The 22081-nt window shown below is 43.7% G+C and overlaps 1 protein-coding gene and 1 long non-coding RNA gene across 2 annotated transcripts in view; one reads left to right on the top strand and one right to left on the bottom strand.

The window, feature by feature from the left end:
* The first annotated feature begins 2892 nt into the window (after positions 1-2892).
* LOC106750908 lies at positions 2893-4096 on the top strand. Its single transcript, XR_001374996.1, has 3 exons — positions 2893-2997; positions 3289-3355; positions 4027-4096. It is a non-coding gene; the product is annotated as an uncharacterized LOC106750908 (long non-coding RNA).
* Positions 4097-13242: 9146 nt separating this feature from the next.
* LOC106750906 (melatonin receptor type 1A-like) overlaps positions 13243-22081 on the bottom strand; it is a 180880-nt gene continuing 172041 nt past the window's right edge. The window contains exons 4-5 of the mRNA XM_014631538.1: positions 18536-18749; positions 13243-13928 (exon numbers count right to left, since the gene is read on the bottom strand). Of these exons, the coding sequence (XP_014487024.1) occupies positions 13289-13928; positions 18536-18749 (854 nt within the window). The 3' untranslated portion in view covers positions 13243-13288. The remainder of the gene's footprint in view (positions 13929-18535; positions 18750-22081) is intronic.

A 22081-nucleotide genomic window follows, 5' to 3' on the forward strand; every position in this document is an offset into this window, starting at 1 on the left:
TAAGTAACTATGTGTGGCATCAAAACAGAACAATAGCCTGTAGATAATAACTTTGAGATTTTCCATTGATCAGGTCTGACGATATCTATAAAATTAATGTGAAACCAAAATTTCGATTCGGATATGTAGCATTAAAACTAATTCTACTCAATTGCACATCTCTGATATATTCTCTTTTCAAGAGTAGTATATATCTGGTATCTGATAAATTAAAAAAAAAATAGCTATAAAGCACAGAAAATATATATAAATTTTTGGATCATGTAACTCTATCGGAGACGTTTGCTATCGAGAGCCGCTGTCGAAAACGAAACTCTCGGTGGATGTACAGACCAACAAGATCCACCAGCCACAAATCACACCGGCCTCCTTCGGGAGGCACGTCACCTTTTTCACGTGCAATAACGATATTTTCAATCGGCTACTTTCCGATCGCGAACGATTCCGACGCCGAGGTAACGTAATTCGGCACGAACAGAATCCGTTGTAAATAAATCGGAGAGCGAGAGCGAGCGAGAGTGCGAACGGGAAGAAAGGACGAGTGCGAGTGAAGGAATGCACCTTACGTTCAATACATCTATTATTACGATTGTTAATCTATTATAATTTTGAAACTTTCGCGTTGTATGCGAGGTAATTATCGAACCGTTCATCCTGACTATCGGGGTAGGGGCACGCGGAAGTAACATACGACGCATACAGAGTGCGGTTATCGATGGAAGCGAAAGTCGAGGGAAGGGAACGGAGAAATGGAAAAAAAGAGTGCTCTCCTAGTTACTTGCTCATTGAAATAATATTCTAAATAACGTTCGCGTATAAGGGAACGAAAGTCTAGATACGCGTCATTATAATGCAGAATAATTCTACGTACAAATAAGTAAGGCGGCGTACACGCGCCGGCAATCGCGTACGCGTGCTCGCCTTAAAAAGTTGTTCACACATTTTAAAAGAGAAAAAAAGAAGGAAAAAGGATTTAATTTCTACACCGAAAGGAAGAGAGAGAGAGAGAGAGATTAAAGATGACGTTAATTTCTATACTTTGCAAACAAGTGAGAAGAAAATGTCAGGCGAAAGTTTATCGATCTGCATCAGTCGACGAGAACGAACGACCGATACTCGCGCGCTTACAGGAGCATCGCGATCCTCGAGACGGCGAAAATGAATGCGTGCTCGCGATTGTCCGCTCGTGCGATTTCTCGAAGGACCGCGATTCCTACCAGATGTAACGTCCGTTCGCTGCGATTCTCCCGTAGTAAGAATGCCGAGATCTTCGAGATCACGATCGCTGACGCGGAAGATTAAAAGTTGAACTGTGCGAAATGTAATTTCTTTTACTTCCAGCGACAACCATACGTACGATATCACGTCCGCGTCTGTCGGACGCATTTCAGTCGGACGAGAGTCGAATCAGCGATTCAGCGAAATATCAGCGGTTTACTTTCGTACGGGGCAATCATCGATTTGCAACGTCGCGGCGATATAGCTCGCGAAGCCGAGGAGTATCGAATAAACGCGTTCGAGGAAATCCGGAATGCTGCTCATCACCGATCACGATTTAATCTTTATCCCAGCGCATTAACTTGCGTGCATACGATTACAGTTAGAAAAGAGGAAAGCGTAGAGTTTTTATTTTTCGTCTGATCGTTTACCGTTACGCGTCATATATTCGAGAAAAATTGTTCAGTTTCTAATTAGATAATATCAATATAATCTCTCTCGCGACGGAACTCACTATTCAGCTAGGATCCAAGTATCGAGATCCTCCGTCTGGGATAAGGATTAACGGCGAATATAATATACATTGTCACGTAAGAGAGCAAGCATAATGCCAAAAACTATCGTCGCGCGATCGATATACTTAAAGAGATTATCATCATTGCGTGATACCATATTATTATGTAAAGTTTTTATTGCGTGAGTAAAGCGTTATGTTATATCGAGATGAGTATGTACCTTGCAAACAATAAATCTCGTCCTTTTCTTCGTGCATGGGGGACACTTCCGGCCGTTTTCGGCGATCCAGGCGCTCCACGCTCGAACCAATATCGGCGAGTGATCGTTATCCTCGAGATGAGATCACAGTGCTATGCGTGTGTGCGTAAACATGCGCACGCATGTCAAGGCTAAATCAGACAATGTAGATCGCGAGTTGAAGTATCAAGTTCGAACCTGAAATTGGGATACAAATTTTCAAGTCGATACATGTTGCAAATAGACGGTTGAGATAGTTAACAAGATGTCTGCCTGTTGATACCTTTAGATCCCGCGATTCGATCCCAGGATTATCACTCTCTCATCGCGATCTTGGACCTGACATAGATTCAAAACTTCGACATCGTTCCGCTCTCACTCCGCCCGCGATCCGTTTTATCGTTTGACGACGATGTTACGCGTTTTCGATGAATTTTTACGGAGCAACGACCCGGCACCGTTGTTATTCGAACGCGACTAAAAGTTCGCCGCGTAGTTCTCTTTATTGGACCACCGATGGCGCCACTTACATAAATCTAATGAAGGCTTTACCACGAACCAATGAAGCGTTGTCGATAAAGTACGGTTACCGACGAAGGGTCCAGTGATTATTCAGGTAAGAGCGATGTTGAAAGTAGGAAGAATCTACGTTGAAATATACTCGATCATAAAAAATGTCAATTATATCTTAAATATATGGAACACACAAGTCGTGCTAAGCGAAAATAAAGTTCTTTTTAACACGCCGTTGAGTTATACTACTAGCTCGATTTGTGGATAAGGATGGTGGCGGCTCGTAGCGGCCGACTTTGGTACTAATAACAGCCAGCCAATCAGTTAAATCCTATAAAATTTAAAAAATTCGTAACGGAGTATCATGTACCGCCATATTAAAGTAGGTCACTTGTTACTTGGCTCCGTTATCGCTCGGCATTGCTCTCGGAAATAACAGCGTTGCGCGGTCTATGCCAGAAGAAATCAAATCTCGAATGTGCAGATTCCAAGTGGATCGACTTGGCAAAACGGGTAGGTATGCAAATAAGGTATATCGAGCCTCGCGATCTCTTTCGTACGTGCTCTTTCTTATTCAACGTATATTTCTTGATCACCTATACAATGACTTATTACTAGTACGTGAACAACGCTGATCCCTGCGATAAAGATATTTCGGACGATAACGAAAACAGCGTGTAATATTCATGTTAGTCTTTCATAATTCTAACCTTATATGTATCGTATATACGTAACGATGCTTCAAATTATTTGGAATTACGTATTATATTAACTTTCAAACTGCGACTAATTGCATAATTTCAGAATTCCTGCACGTCACAGAAACGACAATGTCTACAAACGGCAACCATTTTAATGGAACAAAAATTAGGTTTGTTACATTTTTTTTCCTGAGGAAAAACTCGTTAAAATGTGGCTAATGGACTGTCAAACGCCAATTAGGAATGTCGCTAAAAAAGTTCGAAAATATTTAAATTATGATTAAATAGGGTTCGGATCTTGGCTAAATGACGCAGTATTTTTGTTAGTCTTAAAGTCTCCGGCACGAGCCGCCACTATTCCTACCGACAAATCGAGGTAAAATTCAATAGCAGCTCAGATGAACTTTTTCAATATTAACATTAACTAGCTGAGTGGATCTCAGCATACACGATGATATATTAAGAACGTCAAGTGACATACTAAAGACGTAGTAACGACGTCACAGACGTTATTATTCATGTTTCAACATCATGTTTGTGTTGGGATGGATTTTTATTAATTTTTTTGAATACCGCTACGGGTAGTCACTCTTCGATTTATCAAACCTTTATCTCCAACCGTTATTTTATTAATATTTTGATCGGATGTCTCTTTTTCTATATATAAAAAAAAATTGCATTGCATTAGTTAGATCTACGATACGTACACTTACTGCAGTTAAGAGAATAAGACCTAAAAACTAAAAACTTGATCGTGCACAAAATTACATGACTAACTAAAAAATTAAAACACACAAGTAATTACGAGATCGAAACTAAAGAGGGTTTTATAATTGTTCAGGCGGAATTTCTACGAAGCGAGGGAAGCGTCTCGTCGAATTATTATGCGTATATGATCAGAACTATGCATGACGAAATGTACATCGATGGTGACTACACACACGGTGAGTAAAAAGAAACGCATTTTTATTACAACATTATAAAATTTACATTTACACAATTTATATACGGTAAAATATTCATAAAATCAGAATGCCGTTTCGACGTGGCGCGCTATGTGGGCGCCCACGAAAAATACATCAATGCGAAATACATCTAGTACAAAATAAATACATCTATATATAGTCCGATACAGTTTTGCGTCGTTTTCATGCTATGACTAAAGGATTGGGTGTTTAACGTTGCGGATGTTCTATGTTGCGGTCACAATGTGTTCGCTTCTCTACATGCTAGTTCGACTTAGCTACTCGAATAGTTAAACACAATACATCAATTTCTGACCTCTACTTCGCTACTGACGCTATTAATCGAGTCTGAGTAATTGGTTATCAGTTGATTAGACAATGCCGTTTATGTTTTCGTAGTGTTGTTACAAGACATTATGGACACTTATTACAACACGACACCGATAAACGCGAGCTTTGGTCGCCCTTTTACACGTTACAACGAATTAATATTCCGACTCTCGCGCGTATAAACGAGAGCCGAAAATACGGAGACTATTTTTTTTTCTATCTTTTATTCCTTTCCATGTAAGACCACGGACGATCTTGTACGTCTAGACGATCGAGACCGTCTTGATCGGTTGCTATACTCGTTGAAAAAAAGGCGAGTAATCTACGTAGGTCCATAGCTATAATGTTATGTTATTGTGAGTTTGTGGTCCTCAGAGTTTCGAATAATGCTTCTCGATGACTTGGTACGACGATCGTTAATAAGACGCGCATCATCGAGAGGCCGCGCGCACACTCTCGACGACGTGTTCAAGGATAACACTACGATTCGCTTTACGCAGATAAATTTTGTCCTACATTGCAGTCCACGAGCGTGTATACGTATGTACAAAGAAATTACGATTGCCTCGGCGACAGGCAATAAGGCCGAAACACAGCGATGCGACCGGAGAAACAATTACGGCGTAGATTCGGGCGTCCCGTACGGAAAATTCGTTCTGACCAAGCAATCCGTGGAAAAACATCAATAGAATATAATCAAATGCATTGAAGCAAGGCGTAAAATCTGATCGTGCTGTAATCACTTCTTCTTATTTCAATATATTTGATTCGCTCTGTTCCCCGATACGAGCCCATCGAAACGAGCTTCTGTCAAACTGCTTGTCCGCTCTGGTTCTCGGATCAATGGAATGACAGAGCGTGCTTCGTGGAAAACTCGTTCTGACTAATCGGTAGGAAAATCAGTCGAGCCAGAATTAATCGAGCGCGTTGAAATAAGCCGCGGAATTTCATTTTATAGCACGCGGAGTAAGTAGATCAGCCGATAATCGCTCATTGGCGAGTGACCGCTGAATCCGTATCTCTTTGATCATTCCAAATAATATAATTATATTTATTCAAATATATATACACAGGCAAATCATCGTTATATTTTAATTATTGCACAATTATAAATTAAATCGACTGTCCGTAATCGCAGAAATCAATTAAAGTGATCACAAATACTATTCGGATTCAATAATACGTTACAGCGCGTTGTTATTAAAAATGATGATCAAATATGCAAACAATATCGAGTTAGAGAGAGATAGAGGATATCCGCAAACGGTAATTGAAAGAATATGATTTCTGCGCGTAAAATCAAGAACACGAGATTAACATGCAAAGTGATGCCTGACGTGTGGTGGAAAATAATATTCCGAAATAGCAAAGAAATGTTGAATTCGTAACGTTCCTCGGTACACCCATATTAGCGCGGCCACCACTCACACTTATTTCGACGCGCCCGAGTTATATATACCGATGGCCCACATACGAGCACGCATCCGAGCGTGGTGTTGCCGAGACACGTATCCACCGTGGTCATGTCCTAAGGGTATAATCATATCGAGTGCGTGTTCTGGCGGTAACTCGTTCTAACGAATTCGCACGAAAACGTCAGTATTAATGAAATGCGTCCAGATGATTATAGTACAGGGCCTAATCACACAGCGCGTTTGCTATAATCACCTCCACTTACTTCGATGTATATGATTATTTCCGACGCTCGGTACAAATTTGTCAGAATGAGGTTTTGTCGAAACACGCATCCACCATGACGGGGAACTCGTCCCGACCAGCTCGTACGAATATATCAGAATTAATCGGATGCCCCCGGAGTGAGCTCCGAGACGGTCGGAAGAATGCGAAGCGACATAATACATCGAGATCTGGCTTCGTTTCGCAATGCGACTCTCGCCGCACGCAATTATGCCGGGAGAATGCGCTTGAAATGTTTCGTCGACCTATTAGCTAAGACATCTATCTTGTCGTCTAGCACGATCCACTACGTTCTACACTCGTCTAATACGCTACTCGGCTACGCGGAGACAGGATACGCGAATGAGCGTCGAGCGAACTGCGCTTGATTCGATAAGGCGTGAACACAAGCGTGTTTTAAGCATTATCTGAATTCTGAATACTTCCCTGTAGCGGTATTCCGCACCGTAATTAGCGACACTCGTCGATACCTTAATTATCACTAGAGGCAGCAGCAAATTGATGCGATACCGTATCTCTCGATCCTCCGAGATATATACGAGCCTGACATCGCTTCACCATCACGTTTGCCGCGCAAGCGATGCTTTTTGATAATTAATATTACAGACGAATGTCGTTAGCACATCACAGAATGCTGCGGTTGATACCGTCGTAGCTCGTTATCGATCGAGGTCTCATTCGACATGTGGAGAATAAAATCACAGCTATACGCGGATAACTATCAATCGCGCATTAAGCGCTCTCAGTCGCACACGGGTGAAAACATAAATCATTTATTATTCTCGATCGACTACCGCGAAATAATCGCTGTTTTTCCTTGCAACGGAACGACGGGCTTCCTCCGAGATACAAATCGTGTGTACAATTAACGCTTTATAAAATTATAATTGTCGTCGCGCACCTTCGTAGGGGAGAATTGTACCATTACATAATTAATATATTATACATATTATACATATAATAATATCAATTATATAATTGCAAACGCAAGGGGAGATACGCGTTGTACATTTCTAGTAGAAAAAAGCTATTCCGTGGACGGACACTGCATAAGCTAGAATATTTAGCTAGAGTATTTAGACGTAGCGCGAAAGCATTCGCAAAACAGCGGGGAGAATTTCCACCTCGCTCGATGAATTAAGGTGAGAATGAAGCAACGCTTGATTATGAAATCTTACAAGATAACTGTAATAATGCTCGCGGGCATCGCGGGCCGAGCTCTATATATCGAGAAGCATGCAGTGCCTGTCGATCTTCCCATCCGCCCGCATACTCGACATTCACATCTCGTCGATATATTCTCGTACGCATATCAATAAACACATTCGCAAACGCGCAGCTATCGCATCTCGCGCGCGTCGCGCACATACACATACACGGCGAAATATGCATGTACATTCAGAGATACAGCGCGCACATATACAGATATTTACTTAACTTAGGTACTTACTCGCGAGTTAGCGCTAAGGCAAGTACGCGAAACAGACGTTAAAGCAAAGCCATTTAACTACGAATTTCCCCTATCTCGAACTCGCTAATTTGTTACGGCATTGTGCGCCGATGGAATTGCTCGATCGAACGTGTGAGTCTCGCGCGCGCGTCCTGAGATCGTAAAACGACGAGGACGCGAGACGGTACACGCGATCTTCGGATACGTTTTCTGTTGCGGGATGTCCCGGATATGAACGAAGCAGACAATAAAAAAAAAAACGAGTAGCCGGGAAAAGTAGTCACGAGAAGCTAGCTAGTTCCTGGTCCCATTTCTTCAAACACTATTGCCAACGGCATTTGCTACCCCAAAGTCTCTCTTTCTCTCGACGTTTCCCGAAAACCCGATTTTGACGGGAGGGGAGGGGGGAGGGAGGGCGGAACTTTTGATAAAATCTCCCGCCGTGCCGAATGTTTCTTCTCCTCCCCGCATATTTGATCAACGCGCGGCCACTCGCCGGATTGTTTTATCAAAGTTCCCGTCGCGAAAGACGCTTAAATTTCAATTTCAAATTTTGCACACAACGTCCGCGAATCGGTGGTAGTCGAACTTAGCACTTTGTAAGACGATTATCGTCACTTAGAATATCAAAACCGTTTTCATCGTATCCGACAAAACGTCCCTTTCTACGTTTAATTTCATTTATGCCGCATTATCTCGAATAATCGAGTTAACTGTGTTAAATCGGATAATATGTGCAAAATTTGACGATACTACGCGCGTACTCGCACCGTAATGCCACCCGAACAATCATACCTAAAAGTGTGATCACAGATTGACAGAAGGCGTGTAAAATACGACATTATAGATGACACAGTCATGAGACGTGGTAATTACGACATTATAGATGACGCAGTCACGAAACGCTGTTACGATAATTATCAATTAATAAATACAGTCATAAGACGCGCGTGTTTATGTACAATGAATGCACGTGTGCGTAATTACTTGTATAAACCTCGAAACGCAGATGACGGAACCCGAGAATTTTCTGCGAGGAAGAACGAGATATTTGATTTTATCCGTGTACAAATTATCTCATCTGACTTACTAAATTAATCGCCAGCCATCATCGTTTTCTCGCTTTGCGAAATAGTATTTGATTCACGATACAGTTTCGCTTCTCCTAAAAATAATATCTCGATCCGCCAATACAAAGTGTCTATCCAGTTCGTAAAAATATAAAAGTACCGCGCGTTACATTTTAGTTTCGGGAACTTGGTACATCGATATAAGTGCTATTGTTTTCTCCCGTTATACGTCAAATTGTTAGTAATGGCGGAATACTGAAACTTTCATCGGACAGTGAAATCCTTTAAATTGGATTATCACTTGTATATTTAAGTATAAAGCTTCAATTCTCACTATCATCGAATAAAAATAACGGAATGGAATCTAAAGTCGGTGGAAGAATGCAGTCGTGTAATTTCATACTAAGTAATTTGTTAAAATACATCGCTGCCTACGTGGAAATAATGAATGGTATGTCTTGTACTAGATATGGACACACACATGCGCGCACACACACACACACGTATGCACACACGCACGCATACAATTATATTAACTCTTTCTAAAGTTTCGAGTTCTCATTTAGAAATTCTCCGTCTTTTGCCTCGTTTCTCAACGCAGCAAAGTTGCGTGAAGATGCCATCTTTCGTTAGCTATGAGTAACAAAAATTCCTTGTAGATTTGATACAAATTTTGCGTTTTAATTTCAACATCCTCAATTCCTTAGTATCGTAATTAGTATCGTAAATTCAGAAATTGATATCACACATCATATATTAAAATCTATCATTTCTTTCAATCGCTACCGAGTTAATAAACGTTACTAATTAATGTCTTACCCATCCTTTCGAATGTTCACGATAAAAAACCGTTCGTGTCTCTTAAAGTGTTCGATAAAAATCATGATCGCGATAAAAAAGTTTGATTAGTACAGGTGAAGTAATTCACCGGACAGGACTAACAGTCACAGTGGCAAGATTTTCTTTGTCGAAGAAATATCGTTGAACCTAAAGTCCACGCGAGGACCATAAATTTCGAGATAACATTGCACCGTGTCACGCGAGGCACCTTCCACCACTTTTATATCCTCTCCTCCGATATGCGAATAAAAAGATTCGACGCCTTATCGTCGATTAACGCGATCGTCACATTATTATTTGTCAATCAACAAATAAATCGAGGCGTCGATCGTGTAATAGCGCATTATCAATTCGACAAAAATGTTCCACAGAGTTACGTTAAAGTTTTCAAGTACATATATGAGCCTGTATCACATTTTCTATTTTTTTTTTTTTCTAATATCAAGATGACATCATTAATTATATTTCGACTATGTTCTCCAGTACGACTATGTAACTTGAACTGCGTTTTGAAAGATCACATGATTAGAGGAAGGGTATACATATTTCTTACGCATGCTTACACACTTTGACTCTTGCAAGTTCGGTTATCAACTAAATGATGATATGGAAATGTAAGTGAAAAGCGACGATAGCCGACACTTCCATTTCACACAGATACACGCGATAATGCTGCACGCTTCTTACTGTTAATCGGTAAAGATACATATATATACAACGGAATAAATCTCGAAATGTAAAGCATGATAGAGATATGTGCTCGAGTACACGATTAGCGATAATCGAAGCCGCGATCGTAGAGTGTCACGTATTAAGACACGACGAACTTGTTTCGTTCGATGTGTCCGATGAAACATTATTGGCCATTCTTCGTGCAATTTTAGTAGCAAAAGTTCGTCGCAACGAGAAGTGCGGCAAAACCTGAAATTTCGTCGCAGCCTGCAAACGTGTTGCGTTTTGAAAATTGAAAATTCAAATTAAATCTAAAATTCCCAATAATTTAGGAGCCCATCGATGTATCATCTAGACTTGATTACGCTCCGAAGCATGAAATAATTAGCGGGCGAAGAAAAGAGATGCGAAGTATAAATCGACCAATACTCAGGTGCGTCAGTGAAAAACGTCGAAATAGATTGCCGAAACAAGTCCGGAAGGTATCAGGCGTAAATCCGATACTCGCGATCGCAGCTGCGCTTGGCGTGTGTGGACGGAGCGAGCGCATTCTCGCGTAGAACGAATACCGGTGTCACTCGGGCGAGTGTCCTTCAATGAGACGCTACTAAATAAATCGCGATCCCTGAAACAGTGTCCCGTCCCGAGGAGCGCGACACGGCAAAGCGAACGCATCGCCGCGCGGTACGTAACAAATTACCCAACCGGGCTGAAGAATGGCGTCGTTTTCCAGAATAATTGGCACGACAATATTCACCGACCGATTACACGAAATACACGAGGAGCTTCGGGACGATCGAATTGCACGAGGACACGAGTATCCTCGCGTTAATCTCTCGCGCACCTCTCTTTCTCTCCCCGTCGTATCTCGTTCGCGTTTTTTCGCGCCGATGTGATATCATCGGACGTGAGTTCTCACGCTTTTCGTTAAATCCGGGTTACACGTGTGGACGCCTCTCAATTATATCTCCGCGTCGAGGGGGCAGTAATGTGTATCATATATGCCTGTTTTCTCGTGGCGTGTTCTTCGACGATTTAGAACAGTTATTCTCAACCAGATATGTCTAGATCCGGAATACGTAATTAATTACTTCAACCGAGAATCACGTTTCGTGCGATATGTAGATTTAAAATTAAGTAGACGCGCGGAGAGGCAGCGTCACACGGGCTTTCAGTTTCGAGACGAACGGCGATACGATCCGTAATATGCAAGACGAGAGGACGCGTTCGTTAAGAAGATTTTTAAAGGAATTTTTAAAGAACCGATACTACGAGCTTACGTAAGCGTTATGGCGTCAGAATCATATTTACCGATCCGTCGCGCTTCTTTACGAGGAAAATCTTACGTCCGGTCGATTTATCTCACATCAGCGAACTTATATATATATAACCCGGGCCCTTATAATTTACGTATCCTTGCCAATAAAGCCACCTATTACAGTACTTGGCTCAAGCTCTGATCCTCCACCTGATCCTTATTTGATCGAAAGTACCTATCCCGCGAGCGATCGATTTACATAATAAATGACTGGAAACTACTTTTTCTTACCTTTTCCAGTGAGATCTCGCTAAATTGCCGAACGTCGGGATCGACACGCGAGCAGAGTACTGAAAGTTTTAACCAATTTTACTGCCATCTTTATCATCGAATCGCTCTTCTTATCCGATCCACGCGACTTCACCTCGTTACCGGAATGTTATTAACTTTGGAGGATGATGAGCGCCGCCAAGTACCTCTTTAAACGTTACGGCGTTTTCATCTACCGGCCGACTTACTGCAGCGCAGCCGCCATAATTCGGGATGTGGTGTTCGCGACGCTACCAGCGTCTTCGTTAAGCTTAAATCTCACACACATAGCGAACTTATAGTGCACCGGCGTAAATTACTTCCCACCGGTGCGCGCCGGTATAACTTCGGCCGGCTGCTTCTCTTACCCTCGCGGAATGCCAGTAAGCTCCGTCGAGAAATTTAATCGAGATTGGGAAAACCTTATTTTCCCTCTCGTCCGCGTCTTGTCTCGCAGCCAGATAAAACGCTGTCGCGAGTGAGACACTCGTCTCCCCTTGTTACAAGATGGGATCTCGCGGAAACCGGGGATTCCCGCTTCTCTGCCGAAAAAGGAGGTTTCGCGATAAATGAGAAAGTGCGACGTCTGAAAACAAAACGCGACGCCCGATAATACTGGGAACCTGCTGAATCCTACTATCGAATACGTCCGCTTGCAGTGGTCGGAACAAAAGTGCCGCCGTTGTCGGTGTACAACGAAATGGACTAGCGGATATTTTCGACACTCTCGTGATTAGGACTCTCGTCTAAGCAATAATCATTTTGCTGACTCGCTGATATCGAGCGCTGACAGAATCATAACGTACAAATCCACAGTTATTGTTTAGAGAACATTTCCTCTGGACGGCAACCGTTCGTACTGGCGTCGGAAATGCTGGGTGTACGTTTCCGAACTCTATACGTCTCTCAAGCCCGGTGATTCTCGCAGATTCATCAGACGAATAATTCTACATTAGACACGACATTCGCTACGTCACACGATATACCCTTAGTGCCGATGTTTCCCCTTAGGTTCATTAATTTACGCGAGATAATACCGTAGAAGCCATTGTTAACGATGTTGCTGAAAAATAACCCCAGTCCGCGGACAGATCGGACTCTGACTAGAAAAAAGAAAAGCGGCGATATATATCCGTCACCGCGGCAGATTTGTGCGACGATGTCAACGTCTCCGAGCATGCTGAGTCCGGTAGTTTCGCTCGAAAAGACTCGCTTTCGGCACCCTCGTAAAAACGGAAAGAGCCACGCCCAACGTAAGAATAATTCCGCCGGTATCGGTGTGGACGAGAGCCGGTGAGGAGCCGAGGGAGACAAACCAATTAATACCCCCCGTAAGGCCATACCGCGGTCTCCCGATGCGTAGCGGCGTCGTTTGCGCGTCGACGCGACGATCGCTCGTTCTCGCAAAAACGCAGCGTCGTTTCGTCGCGAAAGGTCGCGTCGCGCACGACGTCTTCATCGGCAAGGTCCCCCCCACCCGATACCGCGCGTCCCGTCGTATCGATCAACCTCTAGAGCTCGTGGATCTCACGACCGTTGGGCCTGTCTCCGGCCTGACGGCAGGATGCCGGACTCGCGTACGAATGAATAATGTGCACCCTGAGGCGCACGTCGCCGCGCGGCCTCCTCGAGAAGCTCACCGTCTTACAGCAGCAGTAATGGAAGAGCTTGACGTAAGCGTTGCGAAAGTGACGATCCGCCACGCCGTAGAGTATGTAGTTGAAGCAGGATTTGGTCAGGGCGAACCAGGCCAGGTTGTAGAGCACGCGGGAGCTGATCGGCCTGAAGGAGTTTACGCAGACCGCTAAGCCGAACGGCAGCCAGAACACGACGAACATCAGGCAGCTGCACATGTTCGTCTTGGTGAGCTCGTAGTCCGACGAGGTGGCGGCCGGCAGCTTGTACGAACTCCGCGTGGCGCGCCGTACGCGTATCACCAGCTTCACGTAGAGGAAAATCGTCGCGAGGGCGGGCAGACCGACCAGCACGCTCGCACCTACCGCCTGCTCCATCGCGATGCCGCTGAGCCTGCGGCGACAAAAGTCGGGCCCCACGTCCAGGACAAACGATTGCAGGACCACTGCGATCACGGCGATCATCCACACGGCGATGATCGTGGTCGTTACGTGACAGGCCGTCAGGCTGGCGTACCTGGGAAATTGAAATGTACTGCTTTAAGCGTCGATAAGCACGGGGGAAATAATCAATGAGGTTTCTCGCGTCACGAGCGAGACGTTGGCGTTTCGTTCGCTCGAACGAAATCGTTACTTCGCGTGTTGTTACGGATACGTATGAGAGTGTGTGTGTCACTGTTAAATTATGTAATCGAGACGACGTTTCGAAGGATACAGACTGTCAAGATGTCGTCAACCATTGCACACACACACACAGACGCGCCTTCGGATAATTCCCCGGGGAATAACAAGAGATAATACGTAGCCGCGTGGATGGATGTTTTCCCCTTAATTGCATCGCGAGCTTGTTTAAGCCCCGAGTTTCTTATACGGGCGTATTCAATTAAAGAAAATATTTCCCCACCAGTGATACACCGCGACTGCAATTACGGAGTTGGCCGTACTAGTCGGTGGATTAACGAGGGGGCTTGAAAAACGAGTCGGTAGTTACGGAGTTAGCGATGCTGGCGGACGATTTCTCGTTTACAATGCGAAGAAACTTCCCCCGAGTCCACGTGTTCGCTGTGATTCTTCTGACGTGGCCGGTTAAAATACTTGCCGTAACGGCGTATTGTCGCGAAACTTTCCGTGTGTGTATGAAAAGCGGGGGAGTCGTCGTTGTCGTCATTCTCTCATCGTCCTCGTCGTCGTCGTCTCCCCCGGGGATCGTCCGCTATCGGTTACGGATTCCGGCAATTCAAGCTAAAGAGAACGTCGCCCGGAATGCGAAATTACGAACTCGATCGTGACGCTGATAGAGAACCGGGGAAGCACTTCAACATCAAACCCAAAGTTCCAAGCACTGGTCGCTGTGCGCTATTATATGCGATGGCTTAAACTGATAACAGTAATTTGATTTCTACTCCATTCACTGTGTTTACATCAGCCCATATCCTACCCAACGATGTTAACCATCGCGAGGTATTTTACGTGCGGATACCACGAGCGATGCGATATGGCCAGACGCGTATTACGGCATTATCGTTTCCTCCTCAATGTTGTAATAGCGTTACCTATAGCACTAAACACATTAGCCCGAAAATATTTACGTTCATCGGCCTGGAAAAGTATCTAAGCCCGGCATTACGAGTAAATTGAGCGGCGGCGGGAGCAGCCGGATAGAAAACGGTTTTAAGGAGTACGAGAATTTATCGATCTCCCCGTCCAGCGCGCGCTTCACCTTTCTGCCGGTAAACAGGCGCGGTCATAATTTTCTTCCCTTTATTGTCGCCACCGGCGTTACCTCGACCATGTACTCGAACGATGACCCGGCTTGCCCACATTACCGTATTTAGGGTGTTGCCTTAGAAACACCCGGCTAGTGAAGATATCACATTCTAATAGAATAAATACAGGAGGGGCGCAGTCGCGTGCGCGCGATACTTAGCCGAAAATTACTGCGTGGCTTTTAACGGTTGCCATTGTTGAAAAAAAATCGCAGAGATTCACCCCTACGAAAAACGCCTCTGCTCTCTCTCTCTCTCTCTTTGACGAAGGGGAGCAATTACGTACGTATGATTCTTTTTTTCTTTCCGGGGGATTGTTATATAAATTTCTCGATAGTCGTTAGCGGAAGTATCGCAGTGAATTGTTAGGACAAAAACTCCCCCGGACAAGAACGTGCATGCGTGGGGAATTGCAGAGGAACGTAGTATCGATTGCTCGGGATCGCCGCTACACTCGCTTTATCTTTCGGCTGGCAAACAGTTAACACAAGCGGGCGTAATTTTCGGCCGCTATTGTCGCGGACGGCGGTAAGGCCACCGGGGACCAAAGAGCTTTACAAGCGCAGGTTTTGGTATATATGTTACGACGACCGCACCAAATGAAGACCCGCCTGCAAGAAGCAGATAGCCTCGCCTTTGATCGAAGTGAATTATTTACATGGAAATGGAGACAATCCCGCGCTGCACGGGATAATGCAAGTGTTTATTAAGGCAAATTGTTAGCCGGTAGTCGAGGCAGTTTGATGAGGCTCGGAGGTTGTTTGCGCGCTAACCATAAATGCGTTTAACTCCATCTTCGCGTATCAGCTCCGGGTGTGCGGTAGCTCGCGAGATAAAATTGATCGTTCCCGCGCCTTTTCTCTCGCATCTCTTTCTCCTCCTCTTCTCGGCGCAGGCTTCGGGCAGGCTCGAATATATATCCCTCACGTAATTTGCGTTTCAGCGGAAGGCGCGTGACGGGATCCCGCGATTTTGAAATTGAAAACGCGCGAACGACCAATTTACGAGGGGCGAATTCGACTGTTTCTATAATTCGACTTTCTAATGAAGTTCCCGTTTCGCCGACGGAGGATTCTTTGAGACGTCGTGTGTTACAGAGTCAAAAGGAACTGGCAACATTTCGAATTATATATATATATATCAAACGACTCGCGGTTTGATTAACCGGTCACCGTCACGTAGCGAAGTTGTTTATTTAGCTATCGAAAACCGCAGCCAGCCGGTAAAATTCGCGTTAAAAAGCCCTCCGCTTTTTACCAAACCAAAAGAGGAACCCTTTTTGCCGGCCTTTGCGCGGGAGCGAGAGTTTGTTAGTTTTTGCGGAGGCCCGGCAAATCGAGACACCCCGGGGTTCGATCCATTTTTCATGCCACCCTACGGGACAAATAACAAACTTTGTTAACGATTACACCGCGTACATCAGTACGGCCGTCCCTCGAAGCGAGAGACCGAAAGCAGCCGCGAACAAGAACGAACGCGCTCGTGTGTCGTTCCGGAAACGGACCGCTCAATTAGTAACCGACAAGCGCCACCTCGTAAACAAAGCGCGTGGGTTAAAGGCGATGCTTTAAAGGGCCCTCGACGGCGAGAAAGAAATCGAGGCGCGTTAGTGAGCAAAAAGCACTCGCAGGAACTGCTGGCGACTATTGATCGCGCCGCCTCTGCCGTTCGCGTCTGCTATATCTTTTCGATCGGCGAAGCCAGTACTTAATTCGATGGCGGATGGGCCCTCCTGTTTCCGCTGTCGCTGACAACGCGTTTCCCTGTCTCCTTCGCCTCCGCCCGTCGACACACGGGCGCGAGCGAGAGTCGTCCGCGACATCAGCGCGGGGAATAAAGAAAAAAAGAAAGATATTCCGGATGAGACGACGCGATAACGGTAATAGCGGACTCGTCTGCCCGAGCAGTGGCAGTTACAGGGTTGTAATATTGATCGGGCACCGCTCGTGTCCAGAGTTGGATTCGCGCCATTTCGACGGTCAGACGAAAGGTCAGCACCATTTTCTACTATTTTCGCAATAAGCTGATCAATCTCCCGCTCGCGACCGGGGGACGCTTCATTTTTGCGACATCGCGCGGCTTCGTCGGCTGTATAATCGTTAACGCGCGCGGGACGGATGCCCGGCCATTTGTATCGGTCGCGGGAAGAAGGAACTTTTTGCGCCCGCGGTATAAATCGTTGACGCACGCGAGAAGTCACGAATGATAATTAATACGATATTTGCTCGATCGCGGGACGAGAGGAGAATTGTATTACGTATTCCAGCCGCGCCATGAAAGCTAACTAGGAAACATTTTAATCCGGAACTGTGTCTATGCGCAAATGGAAATGTCACAGCAAATGAATTTGCATAGAAAGTTGGAGTTTTGCATATAAATAGTGCCGCGGGCCAGATACAATGTGTGTCATTACTTTAGAATTGCGTTTTCGCACCGCAGCACTGTAATCGTATTGCCCGGAAAACGCATAAATATATAAAATATTGAGTAACCGACGCATTATGAAAGCGATATCTCGCGTTTTGTCCATAACAGTATAAAATTATGATGTTAAACAGCGCGTTGCATTCAACGCGTCGACTATTTTAGCACAAAGAAAGGAGATATCTCAATGATATCAAAAAATAACACGGATTTGTGCCCTTTAGAGATAATAACTACAATGAACCATAATTAATTATTAATTCAATTTATATTGCATTTTCATAAATACCACATTCGAGACAATTTTGAAATTCAAAGTATATAAATATAAATATATAAATATAAATATATAAATATAAATATAAATATATCTCGTTTATATAAATATAAACGAGAAAATATTCTAATTTTTTTGCAAAAACTGAATGCATAATTGAGATGTTTTTTTTTCTTTTTGGAAGAATCGCTTAATTTGGAAGATGCGCGAAAATCGCACGAAACCCGAAAACCAAGGATATTTGACTTTTTATTTTCGAAACCTGCTACATTTGTCTTCGATTTTCGATGTTTTCAACTTTGTTAGAAACGATGATCCGCTATAATATCAAAGTACATATCTCGTATCTATAAATTCGAGAAGCATATTCTCGATCAAGAATTGCCTGGTCTGAACGTGACCGAGAATGCAAACAATCGGAAAGACAGACGTAAAGACAAAGAAACGATCTGACTGCAGTCGAACCGTTCTTCCAGAGAACCTCTCAATTTCTCACGATGTACACTACGCTCGAATATCACGAAGCTACCAAAGGGTCGTCGGGGGTAAAATAGACGGTAGAATGAAACACGACCGTGATGTCACGTGGCAGTCGACGCGTTAAATTGCGGAAACACCCCTTTTACGCGGGTCTCTCTCTGTCCATTTCCACTGTACCTCTCGGGCAGACACAGACGTGCGTAATTTTCGGCGGCGATTGTGGCCAGCGTCAGTACGGTCACTAGGAAGCAGAGGGCCTCGAGGGTCCACTCGAATCGGCAGGTACTCAGAGACTCCGCATGGCCCGCCAGGATTACGATCACCGAGACCGGTATTACCAGGCCGGTCACCAGCAGGTCCGCCAACGCCACGTTCACGAGGAACGCGTTTCCTGGAAAAAGAAGCCGCGTGAAACTCATTAGAGTAATTAGCTCCTAGCAGTTCTTGCGATCTGGAAACGCTCGAGAGAGCCGGCGTTCCGCGCTTTTTGCGTTCGTTCCATATGTACCGCGAGCACAGTCTTGGTAGATGTTGTATCCTAACTAATATTTCCTTATCCCGCGATAATCTCAAAATTGCTCGGAACGATGTCTAAATTAATATACGAGTCGCTTGTGTATTGAGAGTCGCGTAAACTTAGTTTCGGAAAACTTGCCTTGGAGTAGATAACCGGCTTATTCCGAGTCGAAATTTTGACTCCACATTAACTCTGCAAATTCAGAACTTGGAGGACACTATATAGGCTAATGTCCTACTATAATGTAGTAAATGGTTACTTAACACCATTTTCTCCGTGTCAAGGAGTTCTTAAGAAAGTATTTCAAAATTATTATCTTAAATAATCTAACAAAAATTAATGGACGAATATAAATAATAGATAAAAAAACATCAAATTTTATTTCTTCATAGCGTCTTAGTATTCTGCGTTTTTCGTCCTGATTTCCCTGGATTCAACATTTTGCTTACTGGCTCGTAGTGTTGCCTATCGCATGGATGCATTAATCGCACAGTTAATTAATGCGATATATATCGATGAAAATATGATAAAATGATATAAAATGAAAATATGAAAACACGATAAAATACGATTAAATATTTTATGAACTGACGAAACACTTTGTATAACTATAATGTAACGCTCGATCACGGAAAAATATGTGATGCGTGAGAGTATCAAAACAAAGGGCATGTCCCGTCAATCGTCAATTGTCATCGCCTGTCACAAACGGCCGAATGATCACAACAATCAATGTTTTCAAAACGATCCGAACCTTCCAGATGGTTAAACATATCTTCATGCGTCGTGAATTTTGTCGAGTGTTTCCATTACATTTCGGGCCGGCAATTAAAACGCATATGACGTGTACGTTAATTATCATATCCATCGGGTAATCGAAATATTTCGTCGGATCTTTTGAAATATTCGATTCATTTCTTTGATCGAGTCGTATCTATACGAGCATCGATGCGAGTGTTAGTGCCACGCGAAGCAGCCAGAATGTTGTGTTGAGAAGCCAGAAAGGAGAATGCAGAATATCGTTGCGTAAATAGCCATACATCGTATATTTACAAGGCATGTCAAATCATTTATTATAAAAGAGGTTTCTTTTTTTAACGAAAGTTTGATGAAACTGTCGACAATGTGAAAAGGCACCGGATTTACAATTTAGGTTATCATTCATAATTCACCAGCATTTGACAAATATTTATAGTTTCGTTAATATCTTATTATTCGTCAACCTGTACCTTTACTTGCTTGATATAACAAGAAATGTTGATTTAAACAACCAAATAATAGTCTACAAATATATAATTAATTATATTTTCGATCAAAGATCGTAAATAATTTACAACTATAAATATTGATGTTAAATATAATATATGAGCGTCTATAATATAAATACTGTAGATGATAATGCGTTTAATAATGCTCCTTAAGCCGTAAGACATCACATTCCAAATCTATCAGTCTATCTATCAGTCTTCTTTTTACTTCTTTTTATTGTAACGAATCCAAATCTCTTTTGGTGCACAATATTATTGATATATTCATATTAAATATTTAATATTTGCTTATCTCTCACATCTCTCTCTCTCTCTCTCTCTCTCTGCAGCTGAATAAGTTGTATAAATAATACTTTATCGATTGAAATTAAAAAAATAAAGATTAAAATTCAGGTGGAATATCGAGGTAATTAAATAATTCTGAAATAAATTCTTTTTTAGACTCAACGTGAAGAAAATAGCAATGGCAATAAGTAAATTTGATATGATCAAGGTAGAAAAAATTGTATAGTGTTATATCTCGAGATTCTTTATTGGTTCTTCAAGTTCGACGGAATTTGCAAAGTCAATGTAGAACTAAAATTTCGACTTCGGATATCATTTGGGATTTTGCGATGTCTCGAGGCTCCTCACGTTGCTCTCGAAATGTGAGATTGAATCGAATTAATATATTTCCATTGAATATTTCAGACTAGACTTCATTGTCTAAGCGTGAAGCGAGGTATATTCCCGGTGGAAAATAACGAAATCGTCATCTCGCAAAAATTGAACGAAGCAGTGGTAATCGGGACTTGGCAAAGCCATGCTTTCGCACGAATGTCGACAGTCGCGTCACATTGCTCGCGAATATTCGCGAATGTCGCAGGAGCTTCACCGGCGAATCGTGTACGATATCAGCTTTAATACCTTAATACTACGATTGTCGTTCGCACGATGGAAGGTGGGTAGAGTGGACAGTAGGTTGCGCTAATACGCGTAAATTAGGGGTTTCATTCTTTTCGAAGCCTTTTGAAGCTTCCTCCGCTACGTTTACGAGCAGTTTTGTCGTGACTTCATAGTAGCGGCTGCAATTTACCGTCTGGCACGTAATCCACCTCGGTTAGACCGCGTCTTTTCCGATCGATCGCTCGGCCACGCGCAAGCACGTCGCTTCGAAGTGGACGACGATACAAATTCGCGGGCTGACCGTGTCGAACGCGTAACAATCTATCGCGCACGACGACGGGATTTCGCGTATGCGATGCCAAGAGCATCTAAAATGCCTGCACTTTTGTGCACCGTCTCCTTCCATTGGCAAAAGTGCCAGCCTTCGACCGGCCAGCCTCGTGCCAAGCTATTATATTATCCGGGACCGTTGTGTCTCGGATTTTTTTTCTCTCTCCCACGGCGCGTTAAAGCGACGCGGCTACTCGATTTTCGCCGCCATGGAGAAAACTCCGCCGTCGATTTCTCCGACGTTTAATCAACCCGTGCCCGCAAGGGGCATAATATCGAAGGTCGTAGCTTCTGCTCGGGCGAATCGTAAAAACCATAGTAATTGTGAAACGATGTCGGTCGAAAGGAACGGCTACGCCAGCTGTAAAACTTTGTTCAAACGGCAATGTCGACGACGTCGGCGACGACGATGGCCACTAAAACGAGTATGAGGCCGCGGTGCGGCCGCAGCTGTTATTGCGCGTCAACGATTATAACGTTTCATAAGTTCATACGTAGAGCCCCGTAGAGCTAAACGAAATATCAAATTGTAGAAAGTCGCGGAAGAAAGGGGCGTAATATCCGCATTACCTCGCATTGCCCTCCACGCGACGCGATATATATCCTCGATTCTCGGGGATTTCCCCGAGATCAATACCCGGGCGAAGACACGGAGAAAAGGAAATAATATCCGTACATCGTCACGTCCTTAGGGGAATATAACGCTATAATAAGGTTGCACAC

Source organism: Dinoponera quadriceps, unplaced genomic scaffold (assembly GCF_001313825.1).
Source record: "Dinoponera quadriceps isolate SergipeBrazil2010 unplaced genomic scaffold, ASM131382v1 scaffold4681, whole genome shotgun sequence".
Classification (NCBI taxonomy): Eukaryota; Metazoa; Arthropoda; class Insecta; order Hymenoptera; family Formicidae; genus Dinoponera; species Dinoponera quadriceps.